At 36.5% G+C, this 17,753-nt stretch overlaps 1 protein-coding gene across 5 annotated transcripts in view; it reads right to left on the bottom strand.

Moving 5' to 3' along the window:
* PALS2 (protein associated with LIN7 2, MAGUK p55 family member) overlaps nt 1-17,753 on the bottom strand; it is a 102,181-nt gene that overhangs the window by 39,817 nt on the left and 44,611 nt on the right. For 4 of the 5 annotated variants that reach the window (XM_075212244.1, XM_075212245.1, XM_075212243.1 and 1 more), the window contains 4 exons: nt 17,010-17,128; nt 8,796-8,948; nt 6,421-6,570; nt 1,885-2,112 (listed from right to left, as the gene is read on the bottom strand). In XM_075212244.1, the coding sequence (XP_075068345.1) occupies nt 1,885-2,112; nt 6,421-6,570; nt 8,796-8,948; nt 17,010-17,126 (648 nt within the window). In that variant the 5' untranslated portion in view covers nt 17,127-17,128. The remainder of the gene's footprint in view (nt 1-1,884; nt 2,113-6,420; nt 6,571-8,795; nt 8,949-17,009; nt 17,129-17,753) is intronic. The other variant, XM_075212242.1, reaches the window with a different exon arrangement.

Here is a 17,753-nt window from a genome sequence, read left to right as displayed (position 1 = left end):
CAATTTTGCTTACGTAATAATTCAAATACAAAGTTCACTTGCAAAAGTGATTCCTGATTATATAAAGGCCAACATGACATTTCAAATGTATTGATTATAAACAACCACAAAAGCCACACAGAAGTACAGTCCAAAATAGCTTCACTCATCCAGTGACTGGAGCCTACTTCGTTTGATTTGTAAGCCTAGTAAAAATATATTTCACAATGACAGAAAGTCCAATACAAAAACACAAAACCAGTTTGTTTTTTTTAAAAGTCAGGACTTTTTTCCAGGGGCTACTACTTTATAGCAGGATTGTCAGCATTCACTAAAATATCAATTAAAGACAGGCGCTGTAAAGACCAAAGAGATATGAACATTTCTTCAGATTGACTGTGGGAAAAACTGGGAACAGAAATACAATTTAACATATGCGAATGGACTAATAACTATCACTGATAATTACATATAAACCATAAACCATTCATATGTATTCAAGTCTTTTCCTTCAGGGGAGTCATGCAGAAAGGTTCAGGGGTGAACTGACTTGCATCAGAAATGTTATGACCCATGGGTATGTCACAATAGAATTGAATATTTCTGTCAAATATAATCTGTTAAAGCATCTATGTGTCATGTAATTTGCTCACCAGTGTTGAAACGAGTAATAGTAAAATAAAGCTGGTTGTTAAATGGCAACACAAAGTTCATGTTTTCCAATGTGAAATCCATTACTGTTCATACAAATCAACCATCATTCAAAAGTGTGTTTAGGCATAATGCATTTATGTTAAAGGGTATTCTTTAAATTACTGTGTAATTAGAACATATTATCCTACAATAATGTACTGATAAATCTATGTGCTCACAAGTTAAATGTGTGAACAATGTTTAATAAAAATCACATTTAAGCTCAATAATAGCAATTGATATAATTTAGAATACAGCAAGATTTCCTCTAATAATTTCTAGTAATCAATCTAAGGCTGTTATGATTTTAAGGAGATCCCCCATGTGAGGTCTTCCTAACTGCATATGATCCGCATAAGGCTAGTTGTTTTTTTGTACTAAAAGCAGAACAATGCAGCTGAAAGGCACATGGGCTCTTCCTAACCACTATGGGGCCAAGGAAAGCTAGAATAATTGAGCCCCCTTTCCCCCCATCCACTAGAAGCTAATTATGCCTTCCTACCCCCAGGATCAATGGGTAATGAGAAAATGGGCAGAGACCTGTGTTGGCATCATATAGTTCAATCAACAAACAAGAATACAACCTTTACAGCGCACATAATCAATGTGTTGGTCAAGGAAAATTTCCTATCCCTTACACAATCAGTTAGGCAATCCTAGTCTTAATATCACGGTGATAGACATATAGAAACAAAGAAAAAGGTGAAAAAGTATGCAAATAGTGTAAAAGTATCCGAATCAACTACGAACCATGGATGAATGATAATGTTTATTGTAAAGAAAAATCTATAAATCTATAAAACAGGGAATCTGTGTACATAAAAGATATTCGTAATACCATAAATCTCAAATCACATGTGTGAATATTCAAAGTCAACTTGTATAATATGGTATAATATAAGGAATCACTCCGGAAAAGGATAACCTCTCTTAATCAGAATATGGTTTCAGGATATCAAACCGCAACAATTAAATGTAAATATATGAGTACACATATCAGAAACAAAACAGAAATAAAGAACAAATCAAAAATACACAAAACTCTGAAATCCCCCAGAAAACCCCCAGTGTTGTTCCTATCCCTTACACAATCAGTTAGGCAATTCTAGTCTTAATATCACAGTAATAGACATATACATATAGAAATCCCTGTCAAACTCACAGTTGATTGAGACCTAGATAAAAGTACTTTGCGTTGTGTGCGACACTGACCTGCTGTGGGGTAATTGTATCCTTATAGCTTGGAAGTATCTTTAGTGTAACACTGCCACTAATACTCTTCAGCAGCTCTTGTAATTCCTTTGGATTGTTTCCCACTTCATGGCCGTTGACTTCCTTAATTATGTCTCCTACATGAAGGAGACCTTGTCGATCGATCATTCCACCATGGAGAATTCGAGCAATTACCAGATTGTTATTTTCCACTTTAAATGTCACACCCTGATGAAAACAAGCATAAAACAAAAACATTGGTAGTACTGAAACAAATATTTCTTCTGTTGCAAGAAATACAAACATGGAAGTTTAGTATTTAATATGCAAACTTAATACATTGGGGCATATTCAATTCTTTAGATTCCCCGCTGCATTTAAACTATTACCGTTATTACGGTAAAAATCCAGCGAGAAAACAACCGTAATAACGTTTTTTACGCGCACTATTGCCATAATAACAGTAATCGTGCGCTGAGCGAGGGATTTTCGGCGTTTCCGCCGAAAATTGAATATGCCCCTTTATTTCATAAAAGTGAGAACCCAAAACATTTTTACAAAGTCACTATTACACACTATTAAAAAAACAAAACATAAAAGCTAAACATAATGATGCAACACAATCATATCGTGGTATATAAAAAGGACATGAACATATAAAAGGTAAATAGTTACAGGAAAAAGTACAAGTATTTCAGATAATGAAGATTATTAATGTAATTTTAAAATGACACAATCTATGGCTGTATGGTGAAGGGATAACTGCTCAGTCAGCTAACAGAACTAAAACACAAAAGAAGACCGAACTAAAAAGGTAGTACAGGATTTATAAAAGTTAAATGTGAAAATGGGTACCCCCGCCAAGGGTGCAGCAGAATCTTCTGTTAAGCCCTTGAAACCATGCACTATCAACTAAGGGACACAAGAACATTTAGACAAAAGAAAGCTGTTGTATTGCAATAAATTGACACCAAAAATTAAATCAGAATAGTAAAATTACAATAAGAGGAATTGTTAATATAGACTTGCTGAAGTCAAGGAAATCATTGATGCTTACAGATGCTCTAATGCAATAGTGTCAATACAGTTGCAAACTTGCAGAGTGGGCAGATTGAATAAAATGAAGTTATAATTTTCCATATGAACTGAGGTTGTACAGTCATGTTTGTTTTGGACTATTTTGGTACCATACACTGAAATAAACTATACAGGCATGAAGCCTTCTAATCAAAATGAATGTCAAAAGCTAAAGATCGTACATAAAGAAAGCAGGTACCAGCAAATAATAGTGTGTGCAAACATATGGTTGAGAATTTATATAAATAAATAGATGATATTGATGTATGCAAACATATGGTATCCAACTTCAAGAATATTGGTCAAATAAATAAAACCACATAACAAACACTTCCACTAGTGGACAATGCATAAATTTAAATCTCAAAATTAACAGTTCTCCACAAGGCACCAGTAGTGCAGCTAGACAATATACCCTGTATACACTTCAGATACTGTCCTCACCACTCTGCATTTAGCATTCCCATTCAGACATCTGATAGACCATTAATAGGTATAAATAGTCTTTTGAGACCCATACATACTGTGATTTGAATCCAATTACAAGTAGCTCTAAAACAACTTAAATAATCATAAAATAGAAGGTGCCCATAAAGGGTGCTATTTTTGAAGTGGAAACATTATTTACATGAAGGACCAAGGATTATTTGTTTATTCCTAAAGTTAGACAAGATATCGCAATGATTTTAGTGGAGCCCAGTTTAGGTTCAAATCCCATGAGAGCTGCTAGTGGAGACGGTCATCTAATGCGACCCGTCTGGTAAGCAGACACATGTTTGTGAGGACATTGGGGGTCTCTACTGTGAGCAATATAAGGAACCTGGAAGAATTTAATACACTGTAAATTCCAGAAGGGAAATTCACTGTGTATCTGAATTATTTGATCAGTATTATTGTCTAAGGGGAGGTGAATTTTCATTGACCATCTTTACCATCTGTATAATCATGGGCTTAACATTACAGCTACATAACAATCTTATGATCATTGCGGCCCAATTATTAAGCCCCTACCAGGACCCGGGAGTATCTATTTATTAAACAGATTGTTGTGGATTTGCTTTCACCAATATCTTCTTGTTAGTCGGAGTGTCTGCAGTATACTATCTCCCAGTGTGGGAAAGATACCTACATTGAATTGAATTTTGACCGGAAAGTGGACCATCCGGCACTAACTATCTGAGATTGTTGTTCTCTTGCCATAGCAGAAGATTGCTTGTGATGTTTTATATGTAATAGATATTGCGTGCTTTATATGGTTAATTGATTAATATTTTAGTGTAATAAACTGTTGTTGCTGTGGTTCACTTCTGTAATTGTTTGAGGAGTATACATCTATAACTCTAGAATTTTTGTGCTTTTTCCATGGGTGTGACTAGGTTTACTTCTAGCTACTACTGTTCAGCTCTTTCCCTAGTTCAAAATAAGACATTTTGGGTGAAGCAATTTACCATTTTTAACCAAAGTAAAAGACAGCAATGCATGATTATGATAAAGGGGTATATATACTGGGCACCCTGTCAGCCAAAGACATCCAAAGGAAATTTACATAGAAAATATCTACATAGTAAGGGATAACGTGTTTTGTCTTAACTTAGGGTCCCAGGGCTTACTGTACTCCTTCCAGTTTCTTCCACTTGTGGATGTGAATCAGATTTACTATACAAAGGGTGAAGGGGTGGGTATAATGTCCCACTCCTACAACTGAATGAAGGATCTCTTACTGTGTGTGCCAATTAGGAACTTAAAAACACAGAACAGTTTCACCTCCCAACTAACATTTGAAATGCCTTACTAAATAAAGCAATTGCTTAACAAATATATGAGGGGACTTCCCATTTGCCCTTAATTTTCAGTGATTGTTGAGTCTACCCATCACATGGCGGTGCCCACGCTGCAATATGAACCAATGATCATGGTAGCTAGGTTGATTTCGAGAAGCAGAGTGTAAAGCTTCCTGGGAACACCTTCAAAAAGGAAAATCTGTTTGCACGTTTATTATAATTTGACGAAAATGATAAGAGGCTTTGTGGCTCCAGGTGTTGCACCTGCAAGACAGTAGGATTCAGTATTCAAAAGTAGCCCTAACAAACATTGGGGAAAGGACATCCTAAATGTAAAAGGTATCTAGCTGCAGAGAACATACTATTCTAAAAACTGAACACTGAAAAACAGCATATTTTCATTTAAACATTTTGACTGGTAATTATATCTTGGGGAAAAAGCTACAGAGATTTAGAAAGAGCAAATGCAAACATCTATCCCATCTACAAAGCATATATTTGTAATCTATAGTTTCAGATCTAGGGCATGAATGACTGTGGTTATGGAAGAATTAAATATACCCAACAAACTTTATGCAGTTTGTTAACTGGTTGGGTATATTTGTTAGTTGGGTATAGTTTATTGTTGGGTAAGGCGATTTCTGCCATAAGGCAGAAATCACTTTCTGTTGAAGAAAATAATGGTGAAACTTCTCTACTTGATTTCTTAATAAAAAGAAAAAAAAGCTATCTCTGCAGAAGATTAGATATGGGCTTAGTCATGTAAACATTTTTTCTGTAACCTTGTTATAATTGTTGATGCATTAAGTGTAGCTCTCGTTTCACTGCTGTATGCTGCAGGAAATGTCACACCCCCTCGAACAAAAGCATGTATAATCACCACATTTTACAAATATAAAAATTACTACGTTATCGTTACTGAGAAAACATTGGCTTATGATTGCAGCTGGGATGTCCATTTAATCAAAGTATATGTAAACCAAAAGTAAATCTCAACCTGTGGCACTAGGTCCACAATAGGAACTCTAGGAAAGCCTAGGAGTCGCCAAAGTTGTAGTAGGAATGAAACATTCTTTCTAGCTGTCACCAGTCCTTCAGACAGCTTTCCTACAAAAGGTAACATTACCAGTGAGTAAGTAGGACAGCTGCAGTGTACAAAAGAGGGGCCCAGGCCTACTCTTTTACTGAACTTTGTAAAATGTAGCTTTTAAAAGCTACATTTAAGGGTGTTAAACAGCAAATTAACTCCTTCCTCACACCAAACTTCTGCAGTAAAAAATACACAAGCCAATTTGCTCTATATCCTGTAATAATTGTATTAAACCCATACTATCCTCCAAGTTATTGGCATATGATGTCAGGTACAAGGGGTAGCATGACAATACAATAAGTTAAATAATTAAAACATTCAAAGGACAACTATAATATGCGTCACACAACTACAAATAGGCCAAGGGGTTTGCAGGAGTGAAATAGAAATAAAATCAGCCATATGTCATGAATTATGTAAAAAAGCAATATTTAAAAGGAAAAACAACACTCAATGACATGGAATTTGAAAAAGTGTAAAGACAAAATCATGTGAACACAGTGATATTGTATGTTATAACAATATTATTACCAAGTAAGTTTTGACATGTTAAATAAAATTGTATACATATAATGGTTAATCCCTTACCAAAGGTTCCCCTGCTCTCTTGTGAATACCAACCATGCGGATGGCATCAACAGGTGCAATCTGGTTGTGCCCTACAGAATTAATTTCTGGACTTGAGGGTGGAGAATCATAACATTTTGATGCAACAATGTCATGGGCTTCCAGTAGACTCTGTAAACAAATAGATTGTTTTCTTAGTTAAATGCCATAAAGCAAATTATGTACACTCTAAGAACTTGTTTAAATAAGCGCTTTGGGAGCATTTTTTCACATTGCTTTGAGTTCGAAATCAGATGTGGGAAAAGCAGAAAATACCACATAAAAGGAATTATTAGACCTTCAGCTTTCTTGATTTAAAAAAAAAACAAAAAACACTTAGAATCATGCACTGTATACAAGCATTTTTGACCCACACTTAAACAGCAAATGTGTAGGCACAGGATCAACGATTCCTGTGTATGCAGTATTTTCTGATTGGCTACTTTAAGGAAAACACTCTTAGCAGAGATGGTGGTTATCCAACGTGGGATTCATCTCACTCAGGCAGACCAGAATATATCCAAAATAAGTCTTTATTACAACAGAACAACACTATAAGATGTTCACAAGTTAGAGGGTAAATGGCAGCGTGTTCCCTCAAGCAGCCTCTTGCGGTCAGCACCCCACAATAACAGTATCTCAGCATCCTTCAGAGCTTTATTCTCCTGCAGTTTTACTGCTACAGTTTAGCTAGACAGTCCTGTGTCTCCCAGCATCGGCTACTAGCTGACACAAACCCTGTCATCGTATGGTTTCCTCTAGCAGCACTGAGATGCGTGACCCAGAGTCTTTTGTGCTGATGTCTTGTGTACCAGGATCTTCCAAGATTGAATAAATCTATTGACATTATGGTCTCCTTATATTTCTGGCTGTCTACAGAGGGAGTAGAGTCAAATGTCTTAATCCTCCCCTTTCAGCAGGGATCTTTCAGTGGACACTTACATGAACTATTAGGCATATTGGGTCTGAGGAGAGTAAGGCAAGAAAAAGGAGTACATTTTCTCCTGGACAAACCATGTTACAGTTCAAGGGGTGTAAATTAGTTTATTATTTTGCATGCAAGGAAAATACTGGCTGCTTGCAAGTTTGGGGCTGTATTTCAGCAAATGGAGTTGGGGAATTGGTCAGGATTAATGGTGTCCACAATGCTGAGAAATACAGGCAGATAGTTATCCATCATGCAATACTATAGGGAGGCATCAGTGGCACCAAATTTATTCTGCAGCAGGACAAAAAACCCAAAAAGCCAATGTCATTAAGAACCATCTTCATTGTAAAGATGAATAAGGAGTCCTGGAAGTGAAGATATGGCCCCCACAGAGCCCTGATCTCTAAATCATCGATTCTGTCTGGGAATACATGAACAGACAGAAGGATTTGAGCAAGCCTACATCCACAGTAGATCTGTGGTTGATTCTCGAAGATGTTTGGAACAACCTCCCTGCCGAGTTCCTTCAAAAAAACGGTGTGCAAAAGTACCTAGAAGAATTGATGCATTGACGCTGTTTTGAAGGCAAAGGGGTAGTCACAACAAATAATGATTTGGTTCAGATTTCACCTCTGTTCATTCACTTTGCAATTTGTTAATTGATAAAAAATAAACAATTAACACTTCCCTTTTTGAAAGCATTCTTACTTTGCATCATTTTTCCCACACCTGCCTAAAACATTTTCACAGTACTGTATATTAATACATAGTTATACATTTTCCAATGCTATTTCAGCCAGTATAGTACTGTTGAGACACATTGCACATAATCTGAAAGTTGTAACCTAATTACCTCATTGATAACCTGTTGAAATTGATAATTAACTTGGGATGCTAGTTAGCTATATTAACAGTCACTCAGACATTGTTCTGATTACTAACAGCCCAGATGTATGCCACACCTCATAACAGTGGACATTTGAGACAAATGGTAATTACCTTAGCTAACAACTTTCCAAAATGTCATGCAATATGTCTTCTGCAGTCCTGCTGTTTTCCCACAATATGGCAACAGACTTTATATTTGAAATACATACAATATGGCAAGTAAATGGGTGATGAATAAAAACTCCTCAGTCCAGTGGGACTCTGTTTTGTCAGTTAACCCAAAATATTTACCTAAACAAACAGTTACAAAAAATGCATGTTGAATAATTACATTGAGAATCTATGGGAAGGGTTTATTTTCAAGTTATGGGTGTATAAATGTTTCATAAACAAACATCTCTGCATGACGACATTTGGCTTTAATTTGATCAACACACTATGCCATGCATACCAATAACATTATTCAAATATTCTGTATAAACAAAGGATGAAATGTCTCTATGAAACAATACCATATAACACTGGCCATTTTCAAACACACCTGAAAATGGGGTTCTTTAAGTATACCAACTAGTTCCTCGACATTTTTATCTTCATGTACTAAAGGGCTAATGTCTTCAAGAATTTCATGTAAAAGTTCTACATTATTGTCACCGACTGCTTCTAATTTTGTATCTTCTAGACGTTCATGTGCCTGCAACAGAAGAAACAGAAACTGTTTATTGCAGAATTAATGCTGTGGATACTGAAGCAAAAAATTACATTTAAATCAAAGTGAATTAAAATAAATAGACATGTCTTACATTAGATAATCCAGGTTTCCACCAGGTTTGTTGTGGACTCAAAACCATTCCTAGAAGAAGTGCAGTCTGGGACCCAAACTGGCTAGTAATTTTATAGCTGGAGCTATTTAGCGATCTTTAGCTTCACTATCTGAGAAATATTGGGCTTTATGAATATTTACAGTTCGGAATTTTTTTTTAATTTTTTTTTTAAATACAATCTTCAGAGATATTTTATTCAGACCTCTTACCAACCTTGAGAAATTGTGCTATCATTCTCCTTTGAGAAAGGGCATTATTTTTAGACTTTATAACACGTTGTGATCTGCTAAACAGGAAAGATCACTGAAGCATCAAAATGATTGTTAGAGATGTTTGCAATCGTTAAACTAAATAAAATATATCCATCTACATTAACCCTATGTTGATAAGAGGCTCTTCATATTCAGTGGGCTTTCCCTAAAATCTCCATTTTCTGGAGAGAGATGTTCAGTCTTTAATAAAAGATATTTTACAAACACATATTTAGTGCTTCTATGCTTACCAATTGCTACGGAGCCTAATATTATAAACACACATTACTTACTACTAATACACAAATGAAATACATTAGACACTATAAAGGTTAATAGGTAAGTTTGGGGACACAAAAGCCTTGAAGGCTTGAGGATCATCAACTGAGAAGAGGTCTGATTTGGAGGAAAGAAAAACTTCACTTTAGATTAAAAAATAACCAACTTAAAAGAGGTGCAGATGTGAGACAAAGGACTTTGCTCATTAGAGCTTACAGTCAAAGGCAATGAAGAGAAGGCAAAGGCAATGAAGAGACAATAGGAGATAGTGGGGCATCAAGTGGACAGGGGACTGTAGCTGATAGAACATACATAAGGAATAGTATGAGATGGGGATAGAAAAGTTAAAAGTAAAGAGGTGGTTTGTGAGAGGGTGTTTGAAATATTGAAGTGTTGGAGGAGTGTCTTGTCATGCAGGGTAGGGAGTTCCATAACTGGGGGCAGTTCGGGAATTCTTCAGGGGCAGGAGTGAGAGGTGATTAGAGAGTGTCTGTTCGGCTTTCATCCGATTTGCATTCTGCTTGTTACTTCGATCTGCTATGCAGTTAGGGTGTGTCTCCCTTTATGTGCTGATTAGAAGGCTGCACTTTATAAGCTGCCATCTGTCCTGTATCTGTTTAATTCTGATTCTGCAATAATCAGTTACTGGCTCTACAAGCAGCTGTCTCTCAGTCCCTGTTACCTGCCTTTTTAACTTATAGTCTGCTGGTTCAAGATACCTGGCTTCACAGCTGCACGCTATTCATATAGCTCTACACAGTACCCTCAAGCACAAACTGCGGCAATTATCTTTGCTTATTCTGCAGGGCATGCAGAGTGACGATTGTGTTGTATTCCTGCATTGCCGACACAGTGTTGTCATCGGTCTACTTTTTGATTACTGCCAAATCCAGTATGTTTGAGATGTACCCATTATTATATGTGTGTGCTGAAATAAACTCTATATTGTTTTTACTACATCACCTTGTAGTTCCTGTGACTTCTTAACATATCCAATGTCTCAAATGCCTGTAACCAGTTTCTGAAATTTATCGGTAGAAGATTCTAAGCCCCTCCTCCATCACATCTTTTTTTTGTAATAAAAGGTCTTGCATGAATGAAAGCAAAATGATATCTATACATTGACTATTCTTCCCTTTGTTCAAATCACTAACTGCAAACGAAATGGTGGAACTATGAGCACATATGTCTCCCTGTAGTTGTCACCTGAGACCTGCACTCACTTGCTTACTACCCCTGTTCCTACAAGCACTTGTCTTGCAGTTGGTACTACTATGCCAAATCCTGCCCATGCTGCTGCATGGCTTTGGGAATGTCTTTGGTGAGAAGGTACCGTTTACTGTGAATGATTTTGACCCATGCAGCTCTGCTGCAAAATTATAAATTGTCCTTAATACAAACAGCCCCAATTGTCTCTCTAAAGATTAACATGTTAACCCACTTTCAATAACCCCGTTTGAATACTTGCACTCACCCTTAGTGTGCTTATTCCTACTATTTAACGTGACCCTGGGGATGCACCCGAATAATGCATTAGGTTCTACTTAAGACACCTCCCTGATTTTCCCATGAATGTCCACTGCATTTTCAGATGCAGCTCAAGGTCCAATATGTGCAGATAACAGTTGATGGCACCTTTAACCACATTTACCTACCCCCCCATGCTATGCCAGTACACCAAACAATGCCTCTAAAAAGTCCATGAAAGTGTCAACATCACATCTGACATTTCTGTCTTTCACCTGTACCATATAATGACCATGATGAAAGACCCATAGGCCAGCTGTTATTTGAAGCTGCTGCACCTCTCCTATTTTCTCAATCCACCAACACGCCAATATTGTTCCATTTATGTACTGAAGTAGGAACCGCCCGGTTTGGCAACTTCTGAAATTTTCTTCGCCTGTAAGGAAAAAGGACAGCCCAAAGAACACTCCAAATTCTTTCCTTGGGAACCTGTACATTTACTGCCCTCAGGAATCCATCTTGACAGTGACAACCCTCCTCTAATTATTTTCTTGCTCTTCAGCCATTCAGAGGGTGGAGATCATCTCAGATCCCACTTTCTTTCTCCATCATCCAATGCCCACAAAGCATCAATAGATTCAGGGTTCCTCCCTTGAGGTGACTCCTTCCCTTTTACACATGCCTCCTCCTCTATGTATCCCCAGGACTTCCACCTGGTCTGATTCAGTGACATTTCACCTAAATTGGGGATTTCTTTATTTCACTCATACACTCATCTATTGTTGGTATGGCCCCCACTGCAAAGTAGCCATACCATTTATTCATTATAGCAGTCAGAATTATGCCCCAGAATGCTAATAAGAAATGTGCCAGTTTAAAAAATAATAATGTGTTGGAAGATTGTGATCCTGGTATTACTACATTTATCTCACCTATACACTTAGAACTAATCAAAAATTGCATTTGATAACACTATTAAATACCTTTTGCAAAACTGTAGTGTACTACCAAATAATTAAGCAATTATTACATCTATTTAATTATTTTTGCACAAGTACCACATTTCCGAACATTTCTAAATTACAATAAAAGAAACAAATTGGCCATCAGTGGAGTTGCGGAAAATGCATTATAAATTCAAAACTGTATCATGGGTCCTGAAAAAAGAAATAGCTTGCACAGCCTGCTGGTTACAGCTTAGGTTTGATGAAATGAAGAATGCCAGATCAAAAGAAATTTCTGAGGATGAAGATGTTCAAGAGGCTGTAAAGGGTCAGCAAGTGTACAAATGGAGAAAGTTCAATTCCACTGTTACTTTTTACAAGTAAAATGCCAATAATAAAAAGGAATTACAAAAGGCTTACAAGACTCCATGGAGCAAGAAGAAAAGTTGCACACAACAAGTGTGCAGCAGAATAGTGGCTCTTGGCCCAATTGAAGTTTTAAGGCAGAACCGAAAGTGAGCTGTTCATGGAAATCAGCCCAAAAATGGGCAAACACGTTCTATAAAAAGAAACAAGATAAAATATCTGCTACTAAAAGAGGTGCTATATGTTACTAGATCTAAAAGGTTTCAAGTTTTCCCAAAAAAGATAGTGAATGTTGAATCATTGTGTTAGTGAAGTGAATTTTTTAAATTTTATTTTGTTTGTTCCCATTTCCTTTACTATTATAAGGACCAGAACTGAGAACAAGTTATAGCATTAATATAGCCAATTATATGTTATCACGATTCTGTATCATAAGAAATGCACATGTATGTATATTTTACTAAGTAAAATAGGAAAGAACATGTTTAGGACAAACATAGCACGTGAGAGTTTGAATAGAGTATACAAAAATGGTTTTGAAGGAAACCTGCCAAATTCTGTTTCATCCATGCTCACAGAGAGCAATTACATTCCCGATCATTGCTGTGCATTTCATCCTGTAGGCTTGGCCACTGGCTAAATAGTCTTTTCTTTCATGTCAACTTTCACAGTGGATTTAAAGAGATACTTGGATCTGTATAAAGGTATTTCCTTAATTTTGTAAATATACAAATAAATACCGTACGAAACGTACATCACAGAAAAAACATGTAAAAGAAAGAAATTTTTTTCAGAAACCTGATGTTTTTACTGCGATCTAAAGTATACTTATGCAGAGCATGTTCAGCTTTTAACTTTTTATCATTCTTCAACTTGCACACAATTTGCCATTCATTAAAAAATGCTCTATAAGCTCTCTCTTTCTTTCTTTCTTTAGTAGTCAATTATAAAAGGCATCTCTCAGCTTCTCTACTGTCTATAACAGGATTCAGTAGTCTGATCAGCTGGTTAAGTTCTTTCACCCCCCTTTCTGTTTAACCACTGTGCCTTGCAAGGCATGAAACAGAATTTGAAAGTAAAACCTTTCTATTCTGTGTCCTCCTACCCATATTTGCGTCTGTCAATACGCATTGTAGCTTTCTGGACCCTGCTTGCTCCATTTTAATACGTTCATATAAAGTCACTGCCATTGAAACCGTCCACTAATCTATATAGGAACTCCTAGGGCATGAGTCATTAAAGAAAGTAAGGCAAAAAAATTAGTAAATCTTCTCTGGGACAAACCATGCTACAATGCAAGGGGTGCAAATTATTTTGCACATAAGTTAAATACTGGCTGTTTTTAAATCTAGCACACAAATACTTGCTAGCTTTATATTTACACTGAAATTTAAAGTTGGATCTAGTACATGCCCTACCCCAACTATAAATCTGTCCCCAAATTAAATTTACCTCCTCCAATGCAACATAGTTTTGCCCAGGTGCAAAGTTACTCCTTTTTTATGCTTTGCTCTCCTTAATGTGTCAGGTCCATATTGTACATTCCCACCGGGGTTAAAAAGAGTGGTAACAGCAGGGTACTGCTGTATTTTTCCCCATTTATTCCAATACCTACACGAAAATGAATAGGCTATTGAAACATATATAACTACACAGTATTGTTAATTGGTTTCTTTCCCCATGGAGAGACTAATTAGTCTATTCTGATGCGTGAACAATGCAAGGAGCCCCCAGGACACACTCCGCTCACCTCCAGTCAATTACATTGGAGCTAGTACTGAGAAACTGAGCCGAGCAACTAAGGGGAGTCACGGTCAATTCAGTTCACAAATATTCTGCTGTGGGTTCACGTCACTTATTGGGAGTTGTTATTTTCAGTAGACACAAATTAAAATCCCACTGTATTACAAATGAAGACATTTTGGGCTTTGTCATTACTAATACAATGGCAAACAAGAGTTTGTAAAATTAAATTTAAATAGAACACACTGCAAACATGTGTTTCATTTAATTTATTTAATTTTATTTAACTTATTTAATACTATATTGGTACAATGGGCACGGGTCTTATGGAGTCCATCACTAGCTCTGAGACTTGTTGGGAGTGGTTTGGTTTTTATTGATTATTTACAAAGCTCTCCAATTCATTTCAATGGTCTATTTAAAATAATGAGGAAAAACTTTGTACACATACGCAAACGCACATCATTTATATTCAATTTCAAATGCAACTTGCACTTGCAAAAATACAACATTTTTTAATTTAGACATATGCTAAATAAGTATAAGTCTGAGAAAGTGTTCCTAGCATGTGGTGATACGTTTCTTAAGATTTGAAAGCATACTCATTAAATATCAATTTGTCAAAAAAAGCAAAAACAAAGAAAACAAGCCAATTAAAATTTGGGGTCGCTCAACAGTACAATTTAATTTGCATAATGGACATTGTATATTGCATGCTCTGGCATTTTCACTACTCATTGTTCTACCCACGCTTTATTTGTTGGGCACTCTGCCCAGCAAAAATCCCCTGCCGCCCGCCACTGTGATAGGGCCGAAAGTCACACTGCAGTGACCCCTGCTGTCCGGCAGCAGCCCAGCACTGTACCATGGCCAAAAAAAGTGCTGACATTTCTACATGAAGCATCAATGCAGCACAACTTTCGGCTGTATCACAGTGCCGAGGGGCGTCAAACTTCAGGGGAGAGACATTCCTTACACTGTATAAAAGGAAAGGCACGGTTACCGGTGATCAGTCGCTGCTGAACTGTAAAGAGAGTGATCCTCCCGTGTCCATTCTGCGTTTGAGTGTTTGTTACTTGGGGGTCTTATTTGTAGCAAGGAAATTGTAGTATCAGTATCTGGGCTCTTTAAAAAATAATTGGTGTCCAAAGCAATTTGGGCACTGTCATTGCTGTTAAAATTATATCTGTGTTTAGCCAGATGTTACACATAACGAGTAAGAAATTAAACAAGAAAACAACAAACTTCAGGGGTTTTTTTTTTGGGGGGGGGTTAAAGAAAAATTAATGTACAAACACAACAACAGAGCAAGAGATTTCCAACATTGCAGATGAGGCTGGTCCATCTTATGAATCAGTCTATTTTGCATGAAAAATGTTTCTCTAAACATTGCATATTGGGAGTAAACATTGAATATTTTAAAACATGTCAGTGGTTGTTGGTAAAAGATAACGGACTGATGTGTTCCACATGTATAAAATATGAAAATAGACCAGCCACAAACAAGGAAGTGACTTGGATAACTATTACATACAAAAGACTTCAAAAAGAAAGTGAAATTGACCGTGAGGAAAGTAAATTGCACAACAATTCTTGTTCAAATATACTTCAAAAATGTGTTTTTGAAAAAACGGCGCAAGGGGAAATTGAACGATCAATTTAAATTTTGAGTAAATTGCAGAGATGCTTTTGTGGGCACTTTAAGAACTATGTATTGGTTGGCAACAAATAAACTACCGCATAATACATTATATGGAAATTTGCTTGAACACTGCAAGACTATGGGGCTGTGCATACTTAAAACATCTTGATATTGGAAAGAATGCAAATTACACTTCGGAAAGAATAATGCAAGAATTTCTTGACATTTTAGCCTCACAAATAAAATGTGAATTACTTAAACATTTGCATTCGGCAGATTACTTTAGTTTTCTATATGATGAAACAACAAATATCTCAGTTTAGAAGCAGCTTATTATATACATTAAATAGGTATGTCAACTTAAAAAAAAAAAAAGAAATTACTGTTCGTTTTAGATCAACATGGAGTATCACTGATGGCAAAGCTGAAACTATAGCTAGCAAAATAATTGAAAAAATTGCCAATATAGGGTTGAAAAAAAAAATATCTAATTTGGTGGGTTCTAGGATCTGATGGAGCAGCTGTCATGATTGGGAAGCACAAAGGATTAGTAAAACTATTAAAAGATGAAACAGGCAGAGTAATGGTCAACTGACATTATAAACCACCGCATGACACTAGGTCCAAGCAGCTGCTGAGGTGCCTTATTTAGTAAAATTTAACAATAACAGCCAATTATTCTTTTTTCAAACTTCCCCAGTTAGAATGGCTGTTTAAACTAAAATCCAAAATATACTCAACAGCTCTCAGCCCTTAGATTCAAAACAAATAATGCATACATTTTCAACAGCCACTGAGCTCAAAGAATCTTTACAGATTTAACAAAACTAGCTGCTATAGACTTACCATACCTGTAAGCACAGCTGAATGTGAAATAGGATTTTCTTATCTAAAACTAATTAAAACCTGTTAAAGGAATCAAACAAAGCAGAGCACACTAAATAATTTGATGAGGATTTCACTAGAGGGACCAGATCCTACAGACTTTGATTATGAAAAAGCTGCAGACAACTGGGCCTCTAAGAAAAAGAGAATATATAATGTTAATCTGGAGGTTAAATCAATATAGGGTCAGAATTTTAACATTTAAATTATTGAGAAGGCCTCCATCCAGCTACTTCTTAATGCCACCCGGCTGGCAAAATTTTCTGGGGAGAACACTGGTGCTCCTGAAAGGGTTGAAACAATATGACAACATCTATTCTCGTAGTAAGAGAACATTTCAAACAATAAAAATACCTTAGCAAGAGATCTTACAATGGGATTTTCCATAATTCCTTTAAGGAAAATAATATCGATTTCTTCTGCCCCTGTTGAAGAGGGTAGATCTGTCAGTTTCTCCAAGACTTGCTGCATTGCTGTTAGAATAAAAAGTAGTGGTCAAAATAAATTGCAGTGTAAAACAAAGAACCACAAACATAGTTTGGATGACAATATCATGCAAATAACTAATAATATTTAGAAGTCAATATCAAGAAGTGAAAACAGTAGTTTTGTACTACAATATAATAAAATAGCTACAACGGTTTGTACAGTGGTCCCCTCCTCATAATACCCCCTTTGTAATTCTCATACCACAATCTGTGCTCTCTGCACAAAAGTGCAAAATCTATTTTATAGTCTGAAAGGAAAGACTGCCCTTGAAGGATAAATTTAGCATTTTTCAGTAAAATAATTTGTTATTATTTTAGAAAAACATCTACACAACTTCTCATCTAAAAGTGGCAAACGTACAACTGCATTACATTCCTGTGCAGCCCCCCTTCACTGGAATGACCTCCCTCGTTTCATCCGCCTCTCTCCTACTCTGTCCTTCTTCAAACGGGCACTAAAAACCCACCTCTTCCTTAAAGCCTATCAACCATCCGCATAACCCCTTCATCTCCTCCACTCGCTGTCTCCCCTTGCCTCATCTGGCTCCCCTTGTGCCTGTTCTGTTTTCCCTCCCTTAGGATGTAAGCTCACATGAGCAGGGCCCTCTTC

The sequence above is a fragment of the Mixophyes fleayi genome, chromosome 5 (genome assembly GCF_038048845.1).
Source record: "Mixophyes fleayi isolate aMixFle1 chromosome 5, aMixFle1.hap1, whole genome shotgun sequence".
Taxonomy (NCBI): Eukaryota; Metazoa; Chordata; class Amphibia; order Anura; family Limnodynastidae; genus Mixophyes; species Mixophyes fleayi.
The sequence above is the reverse complement of the archived record's forward strand: the minus strand, read 5'-3'. Positions and strand labels throughout refer to the sequence as shown.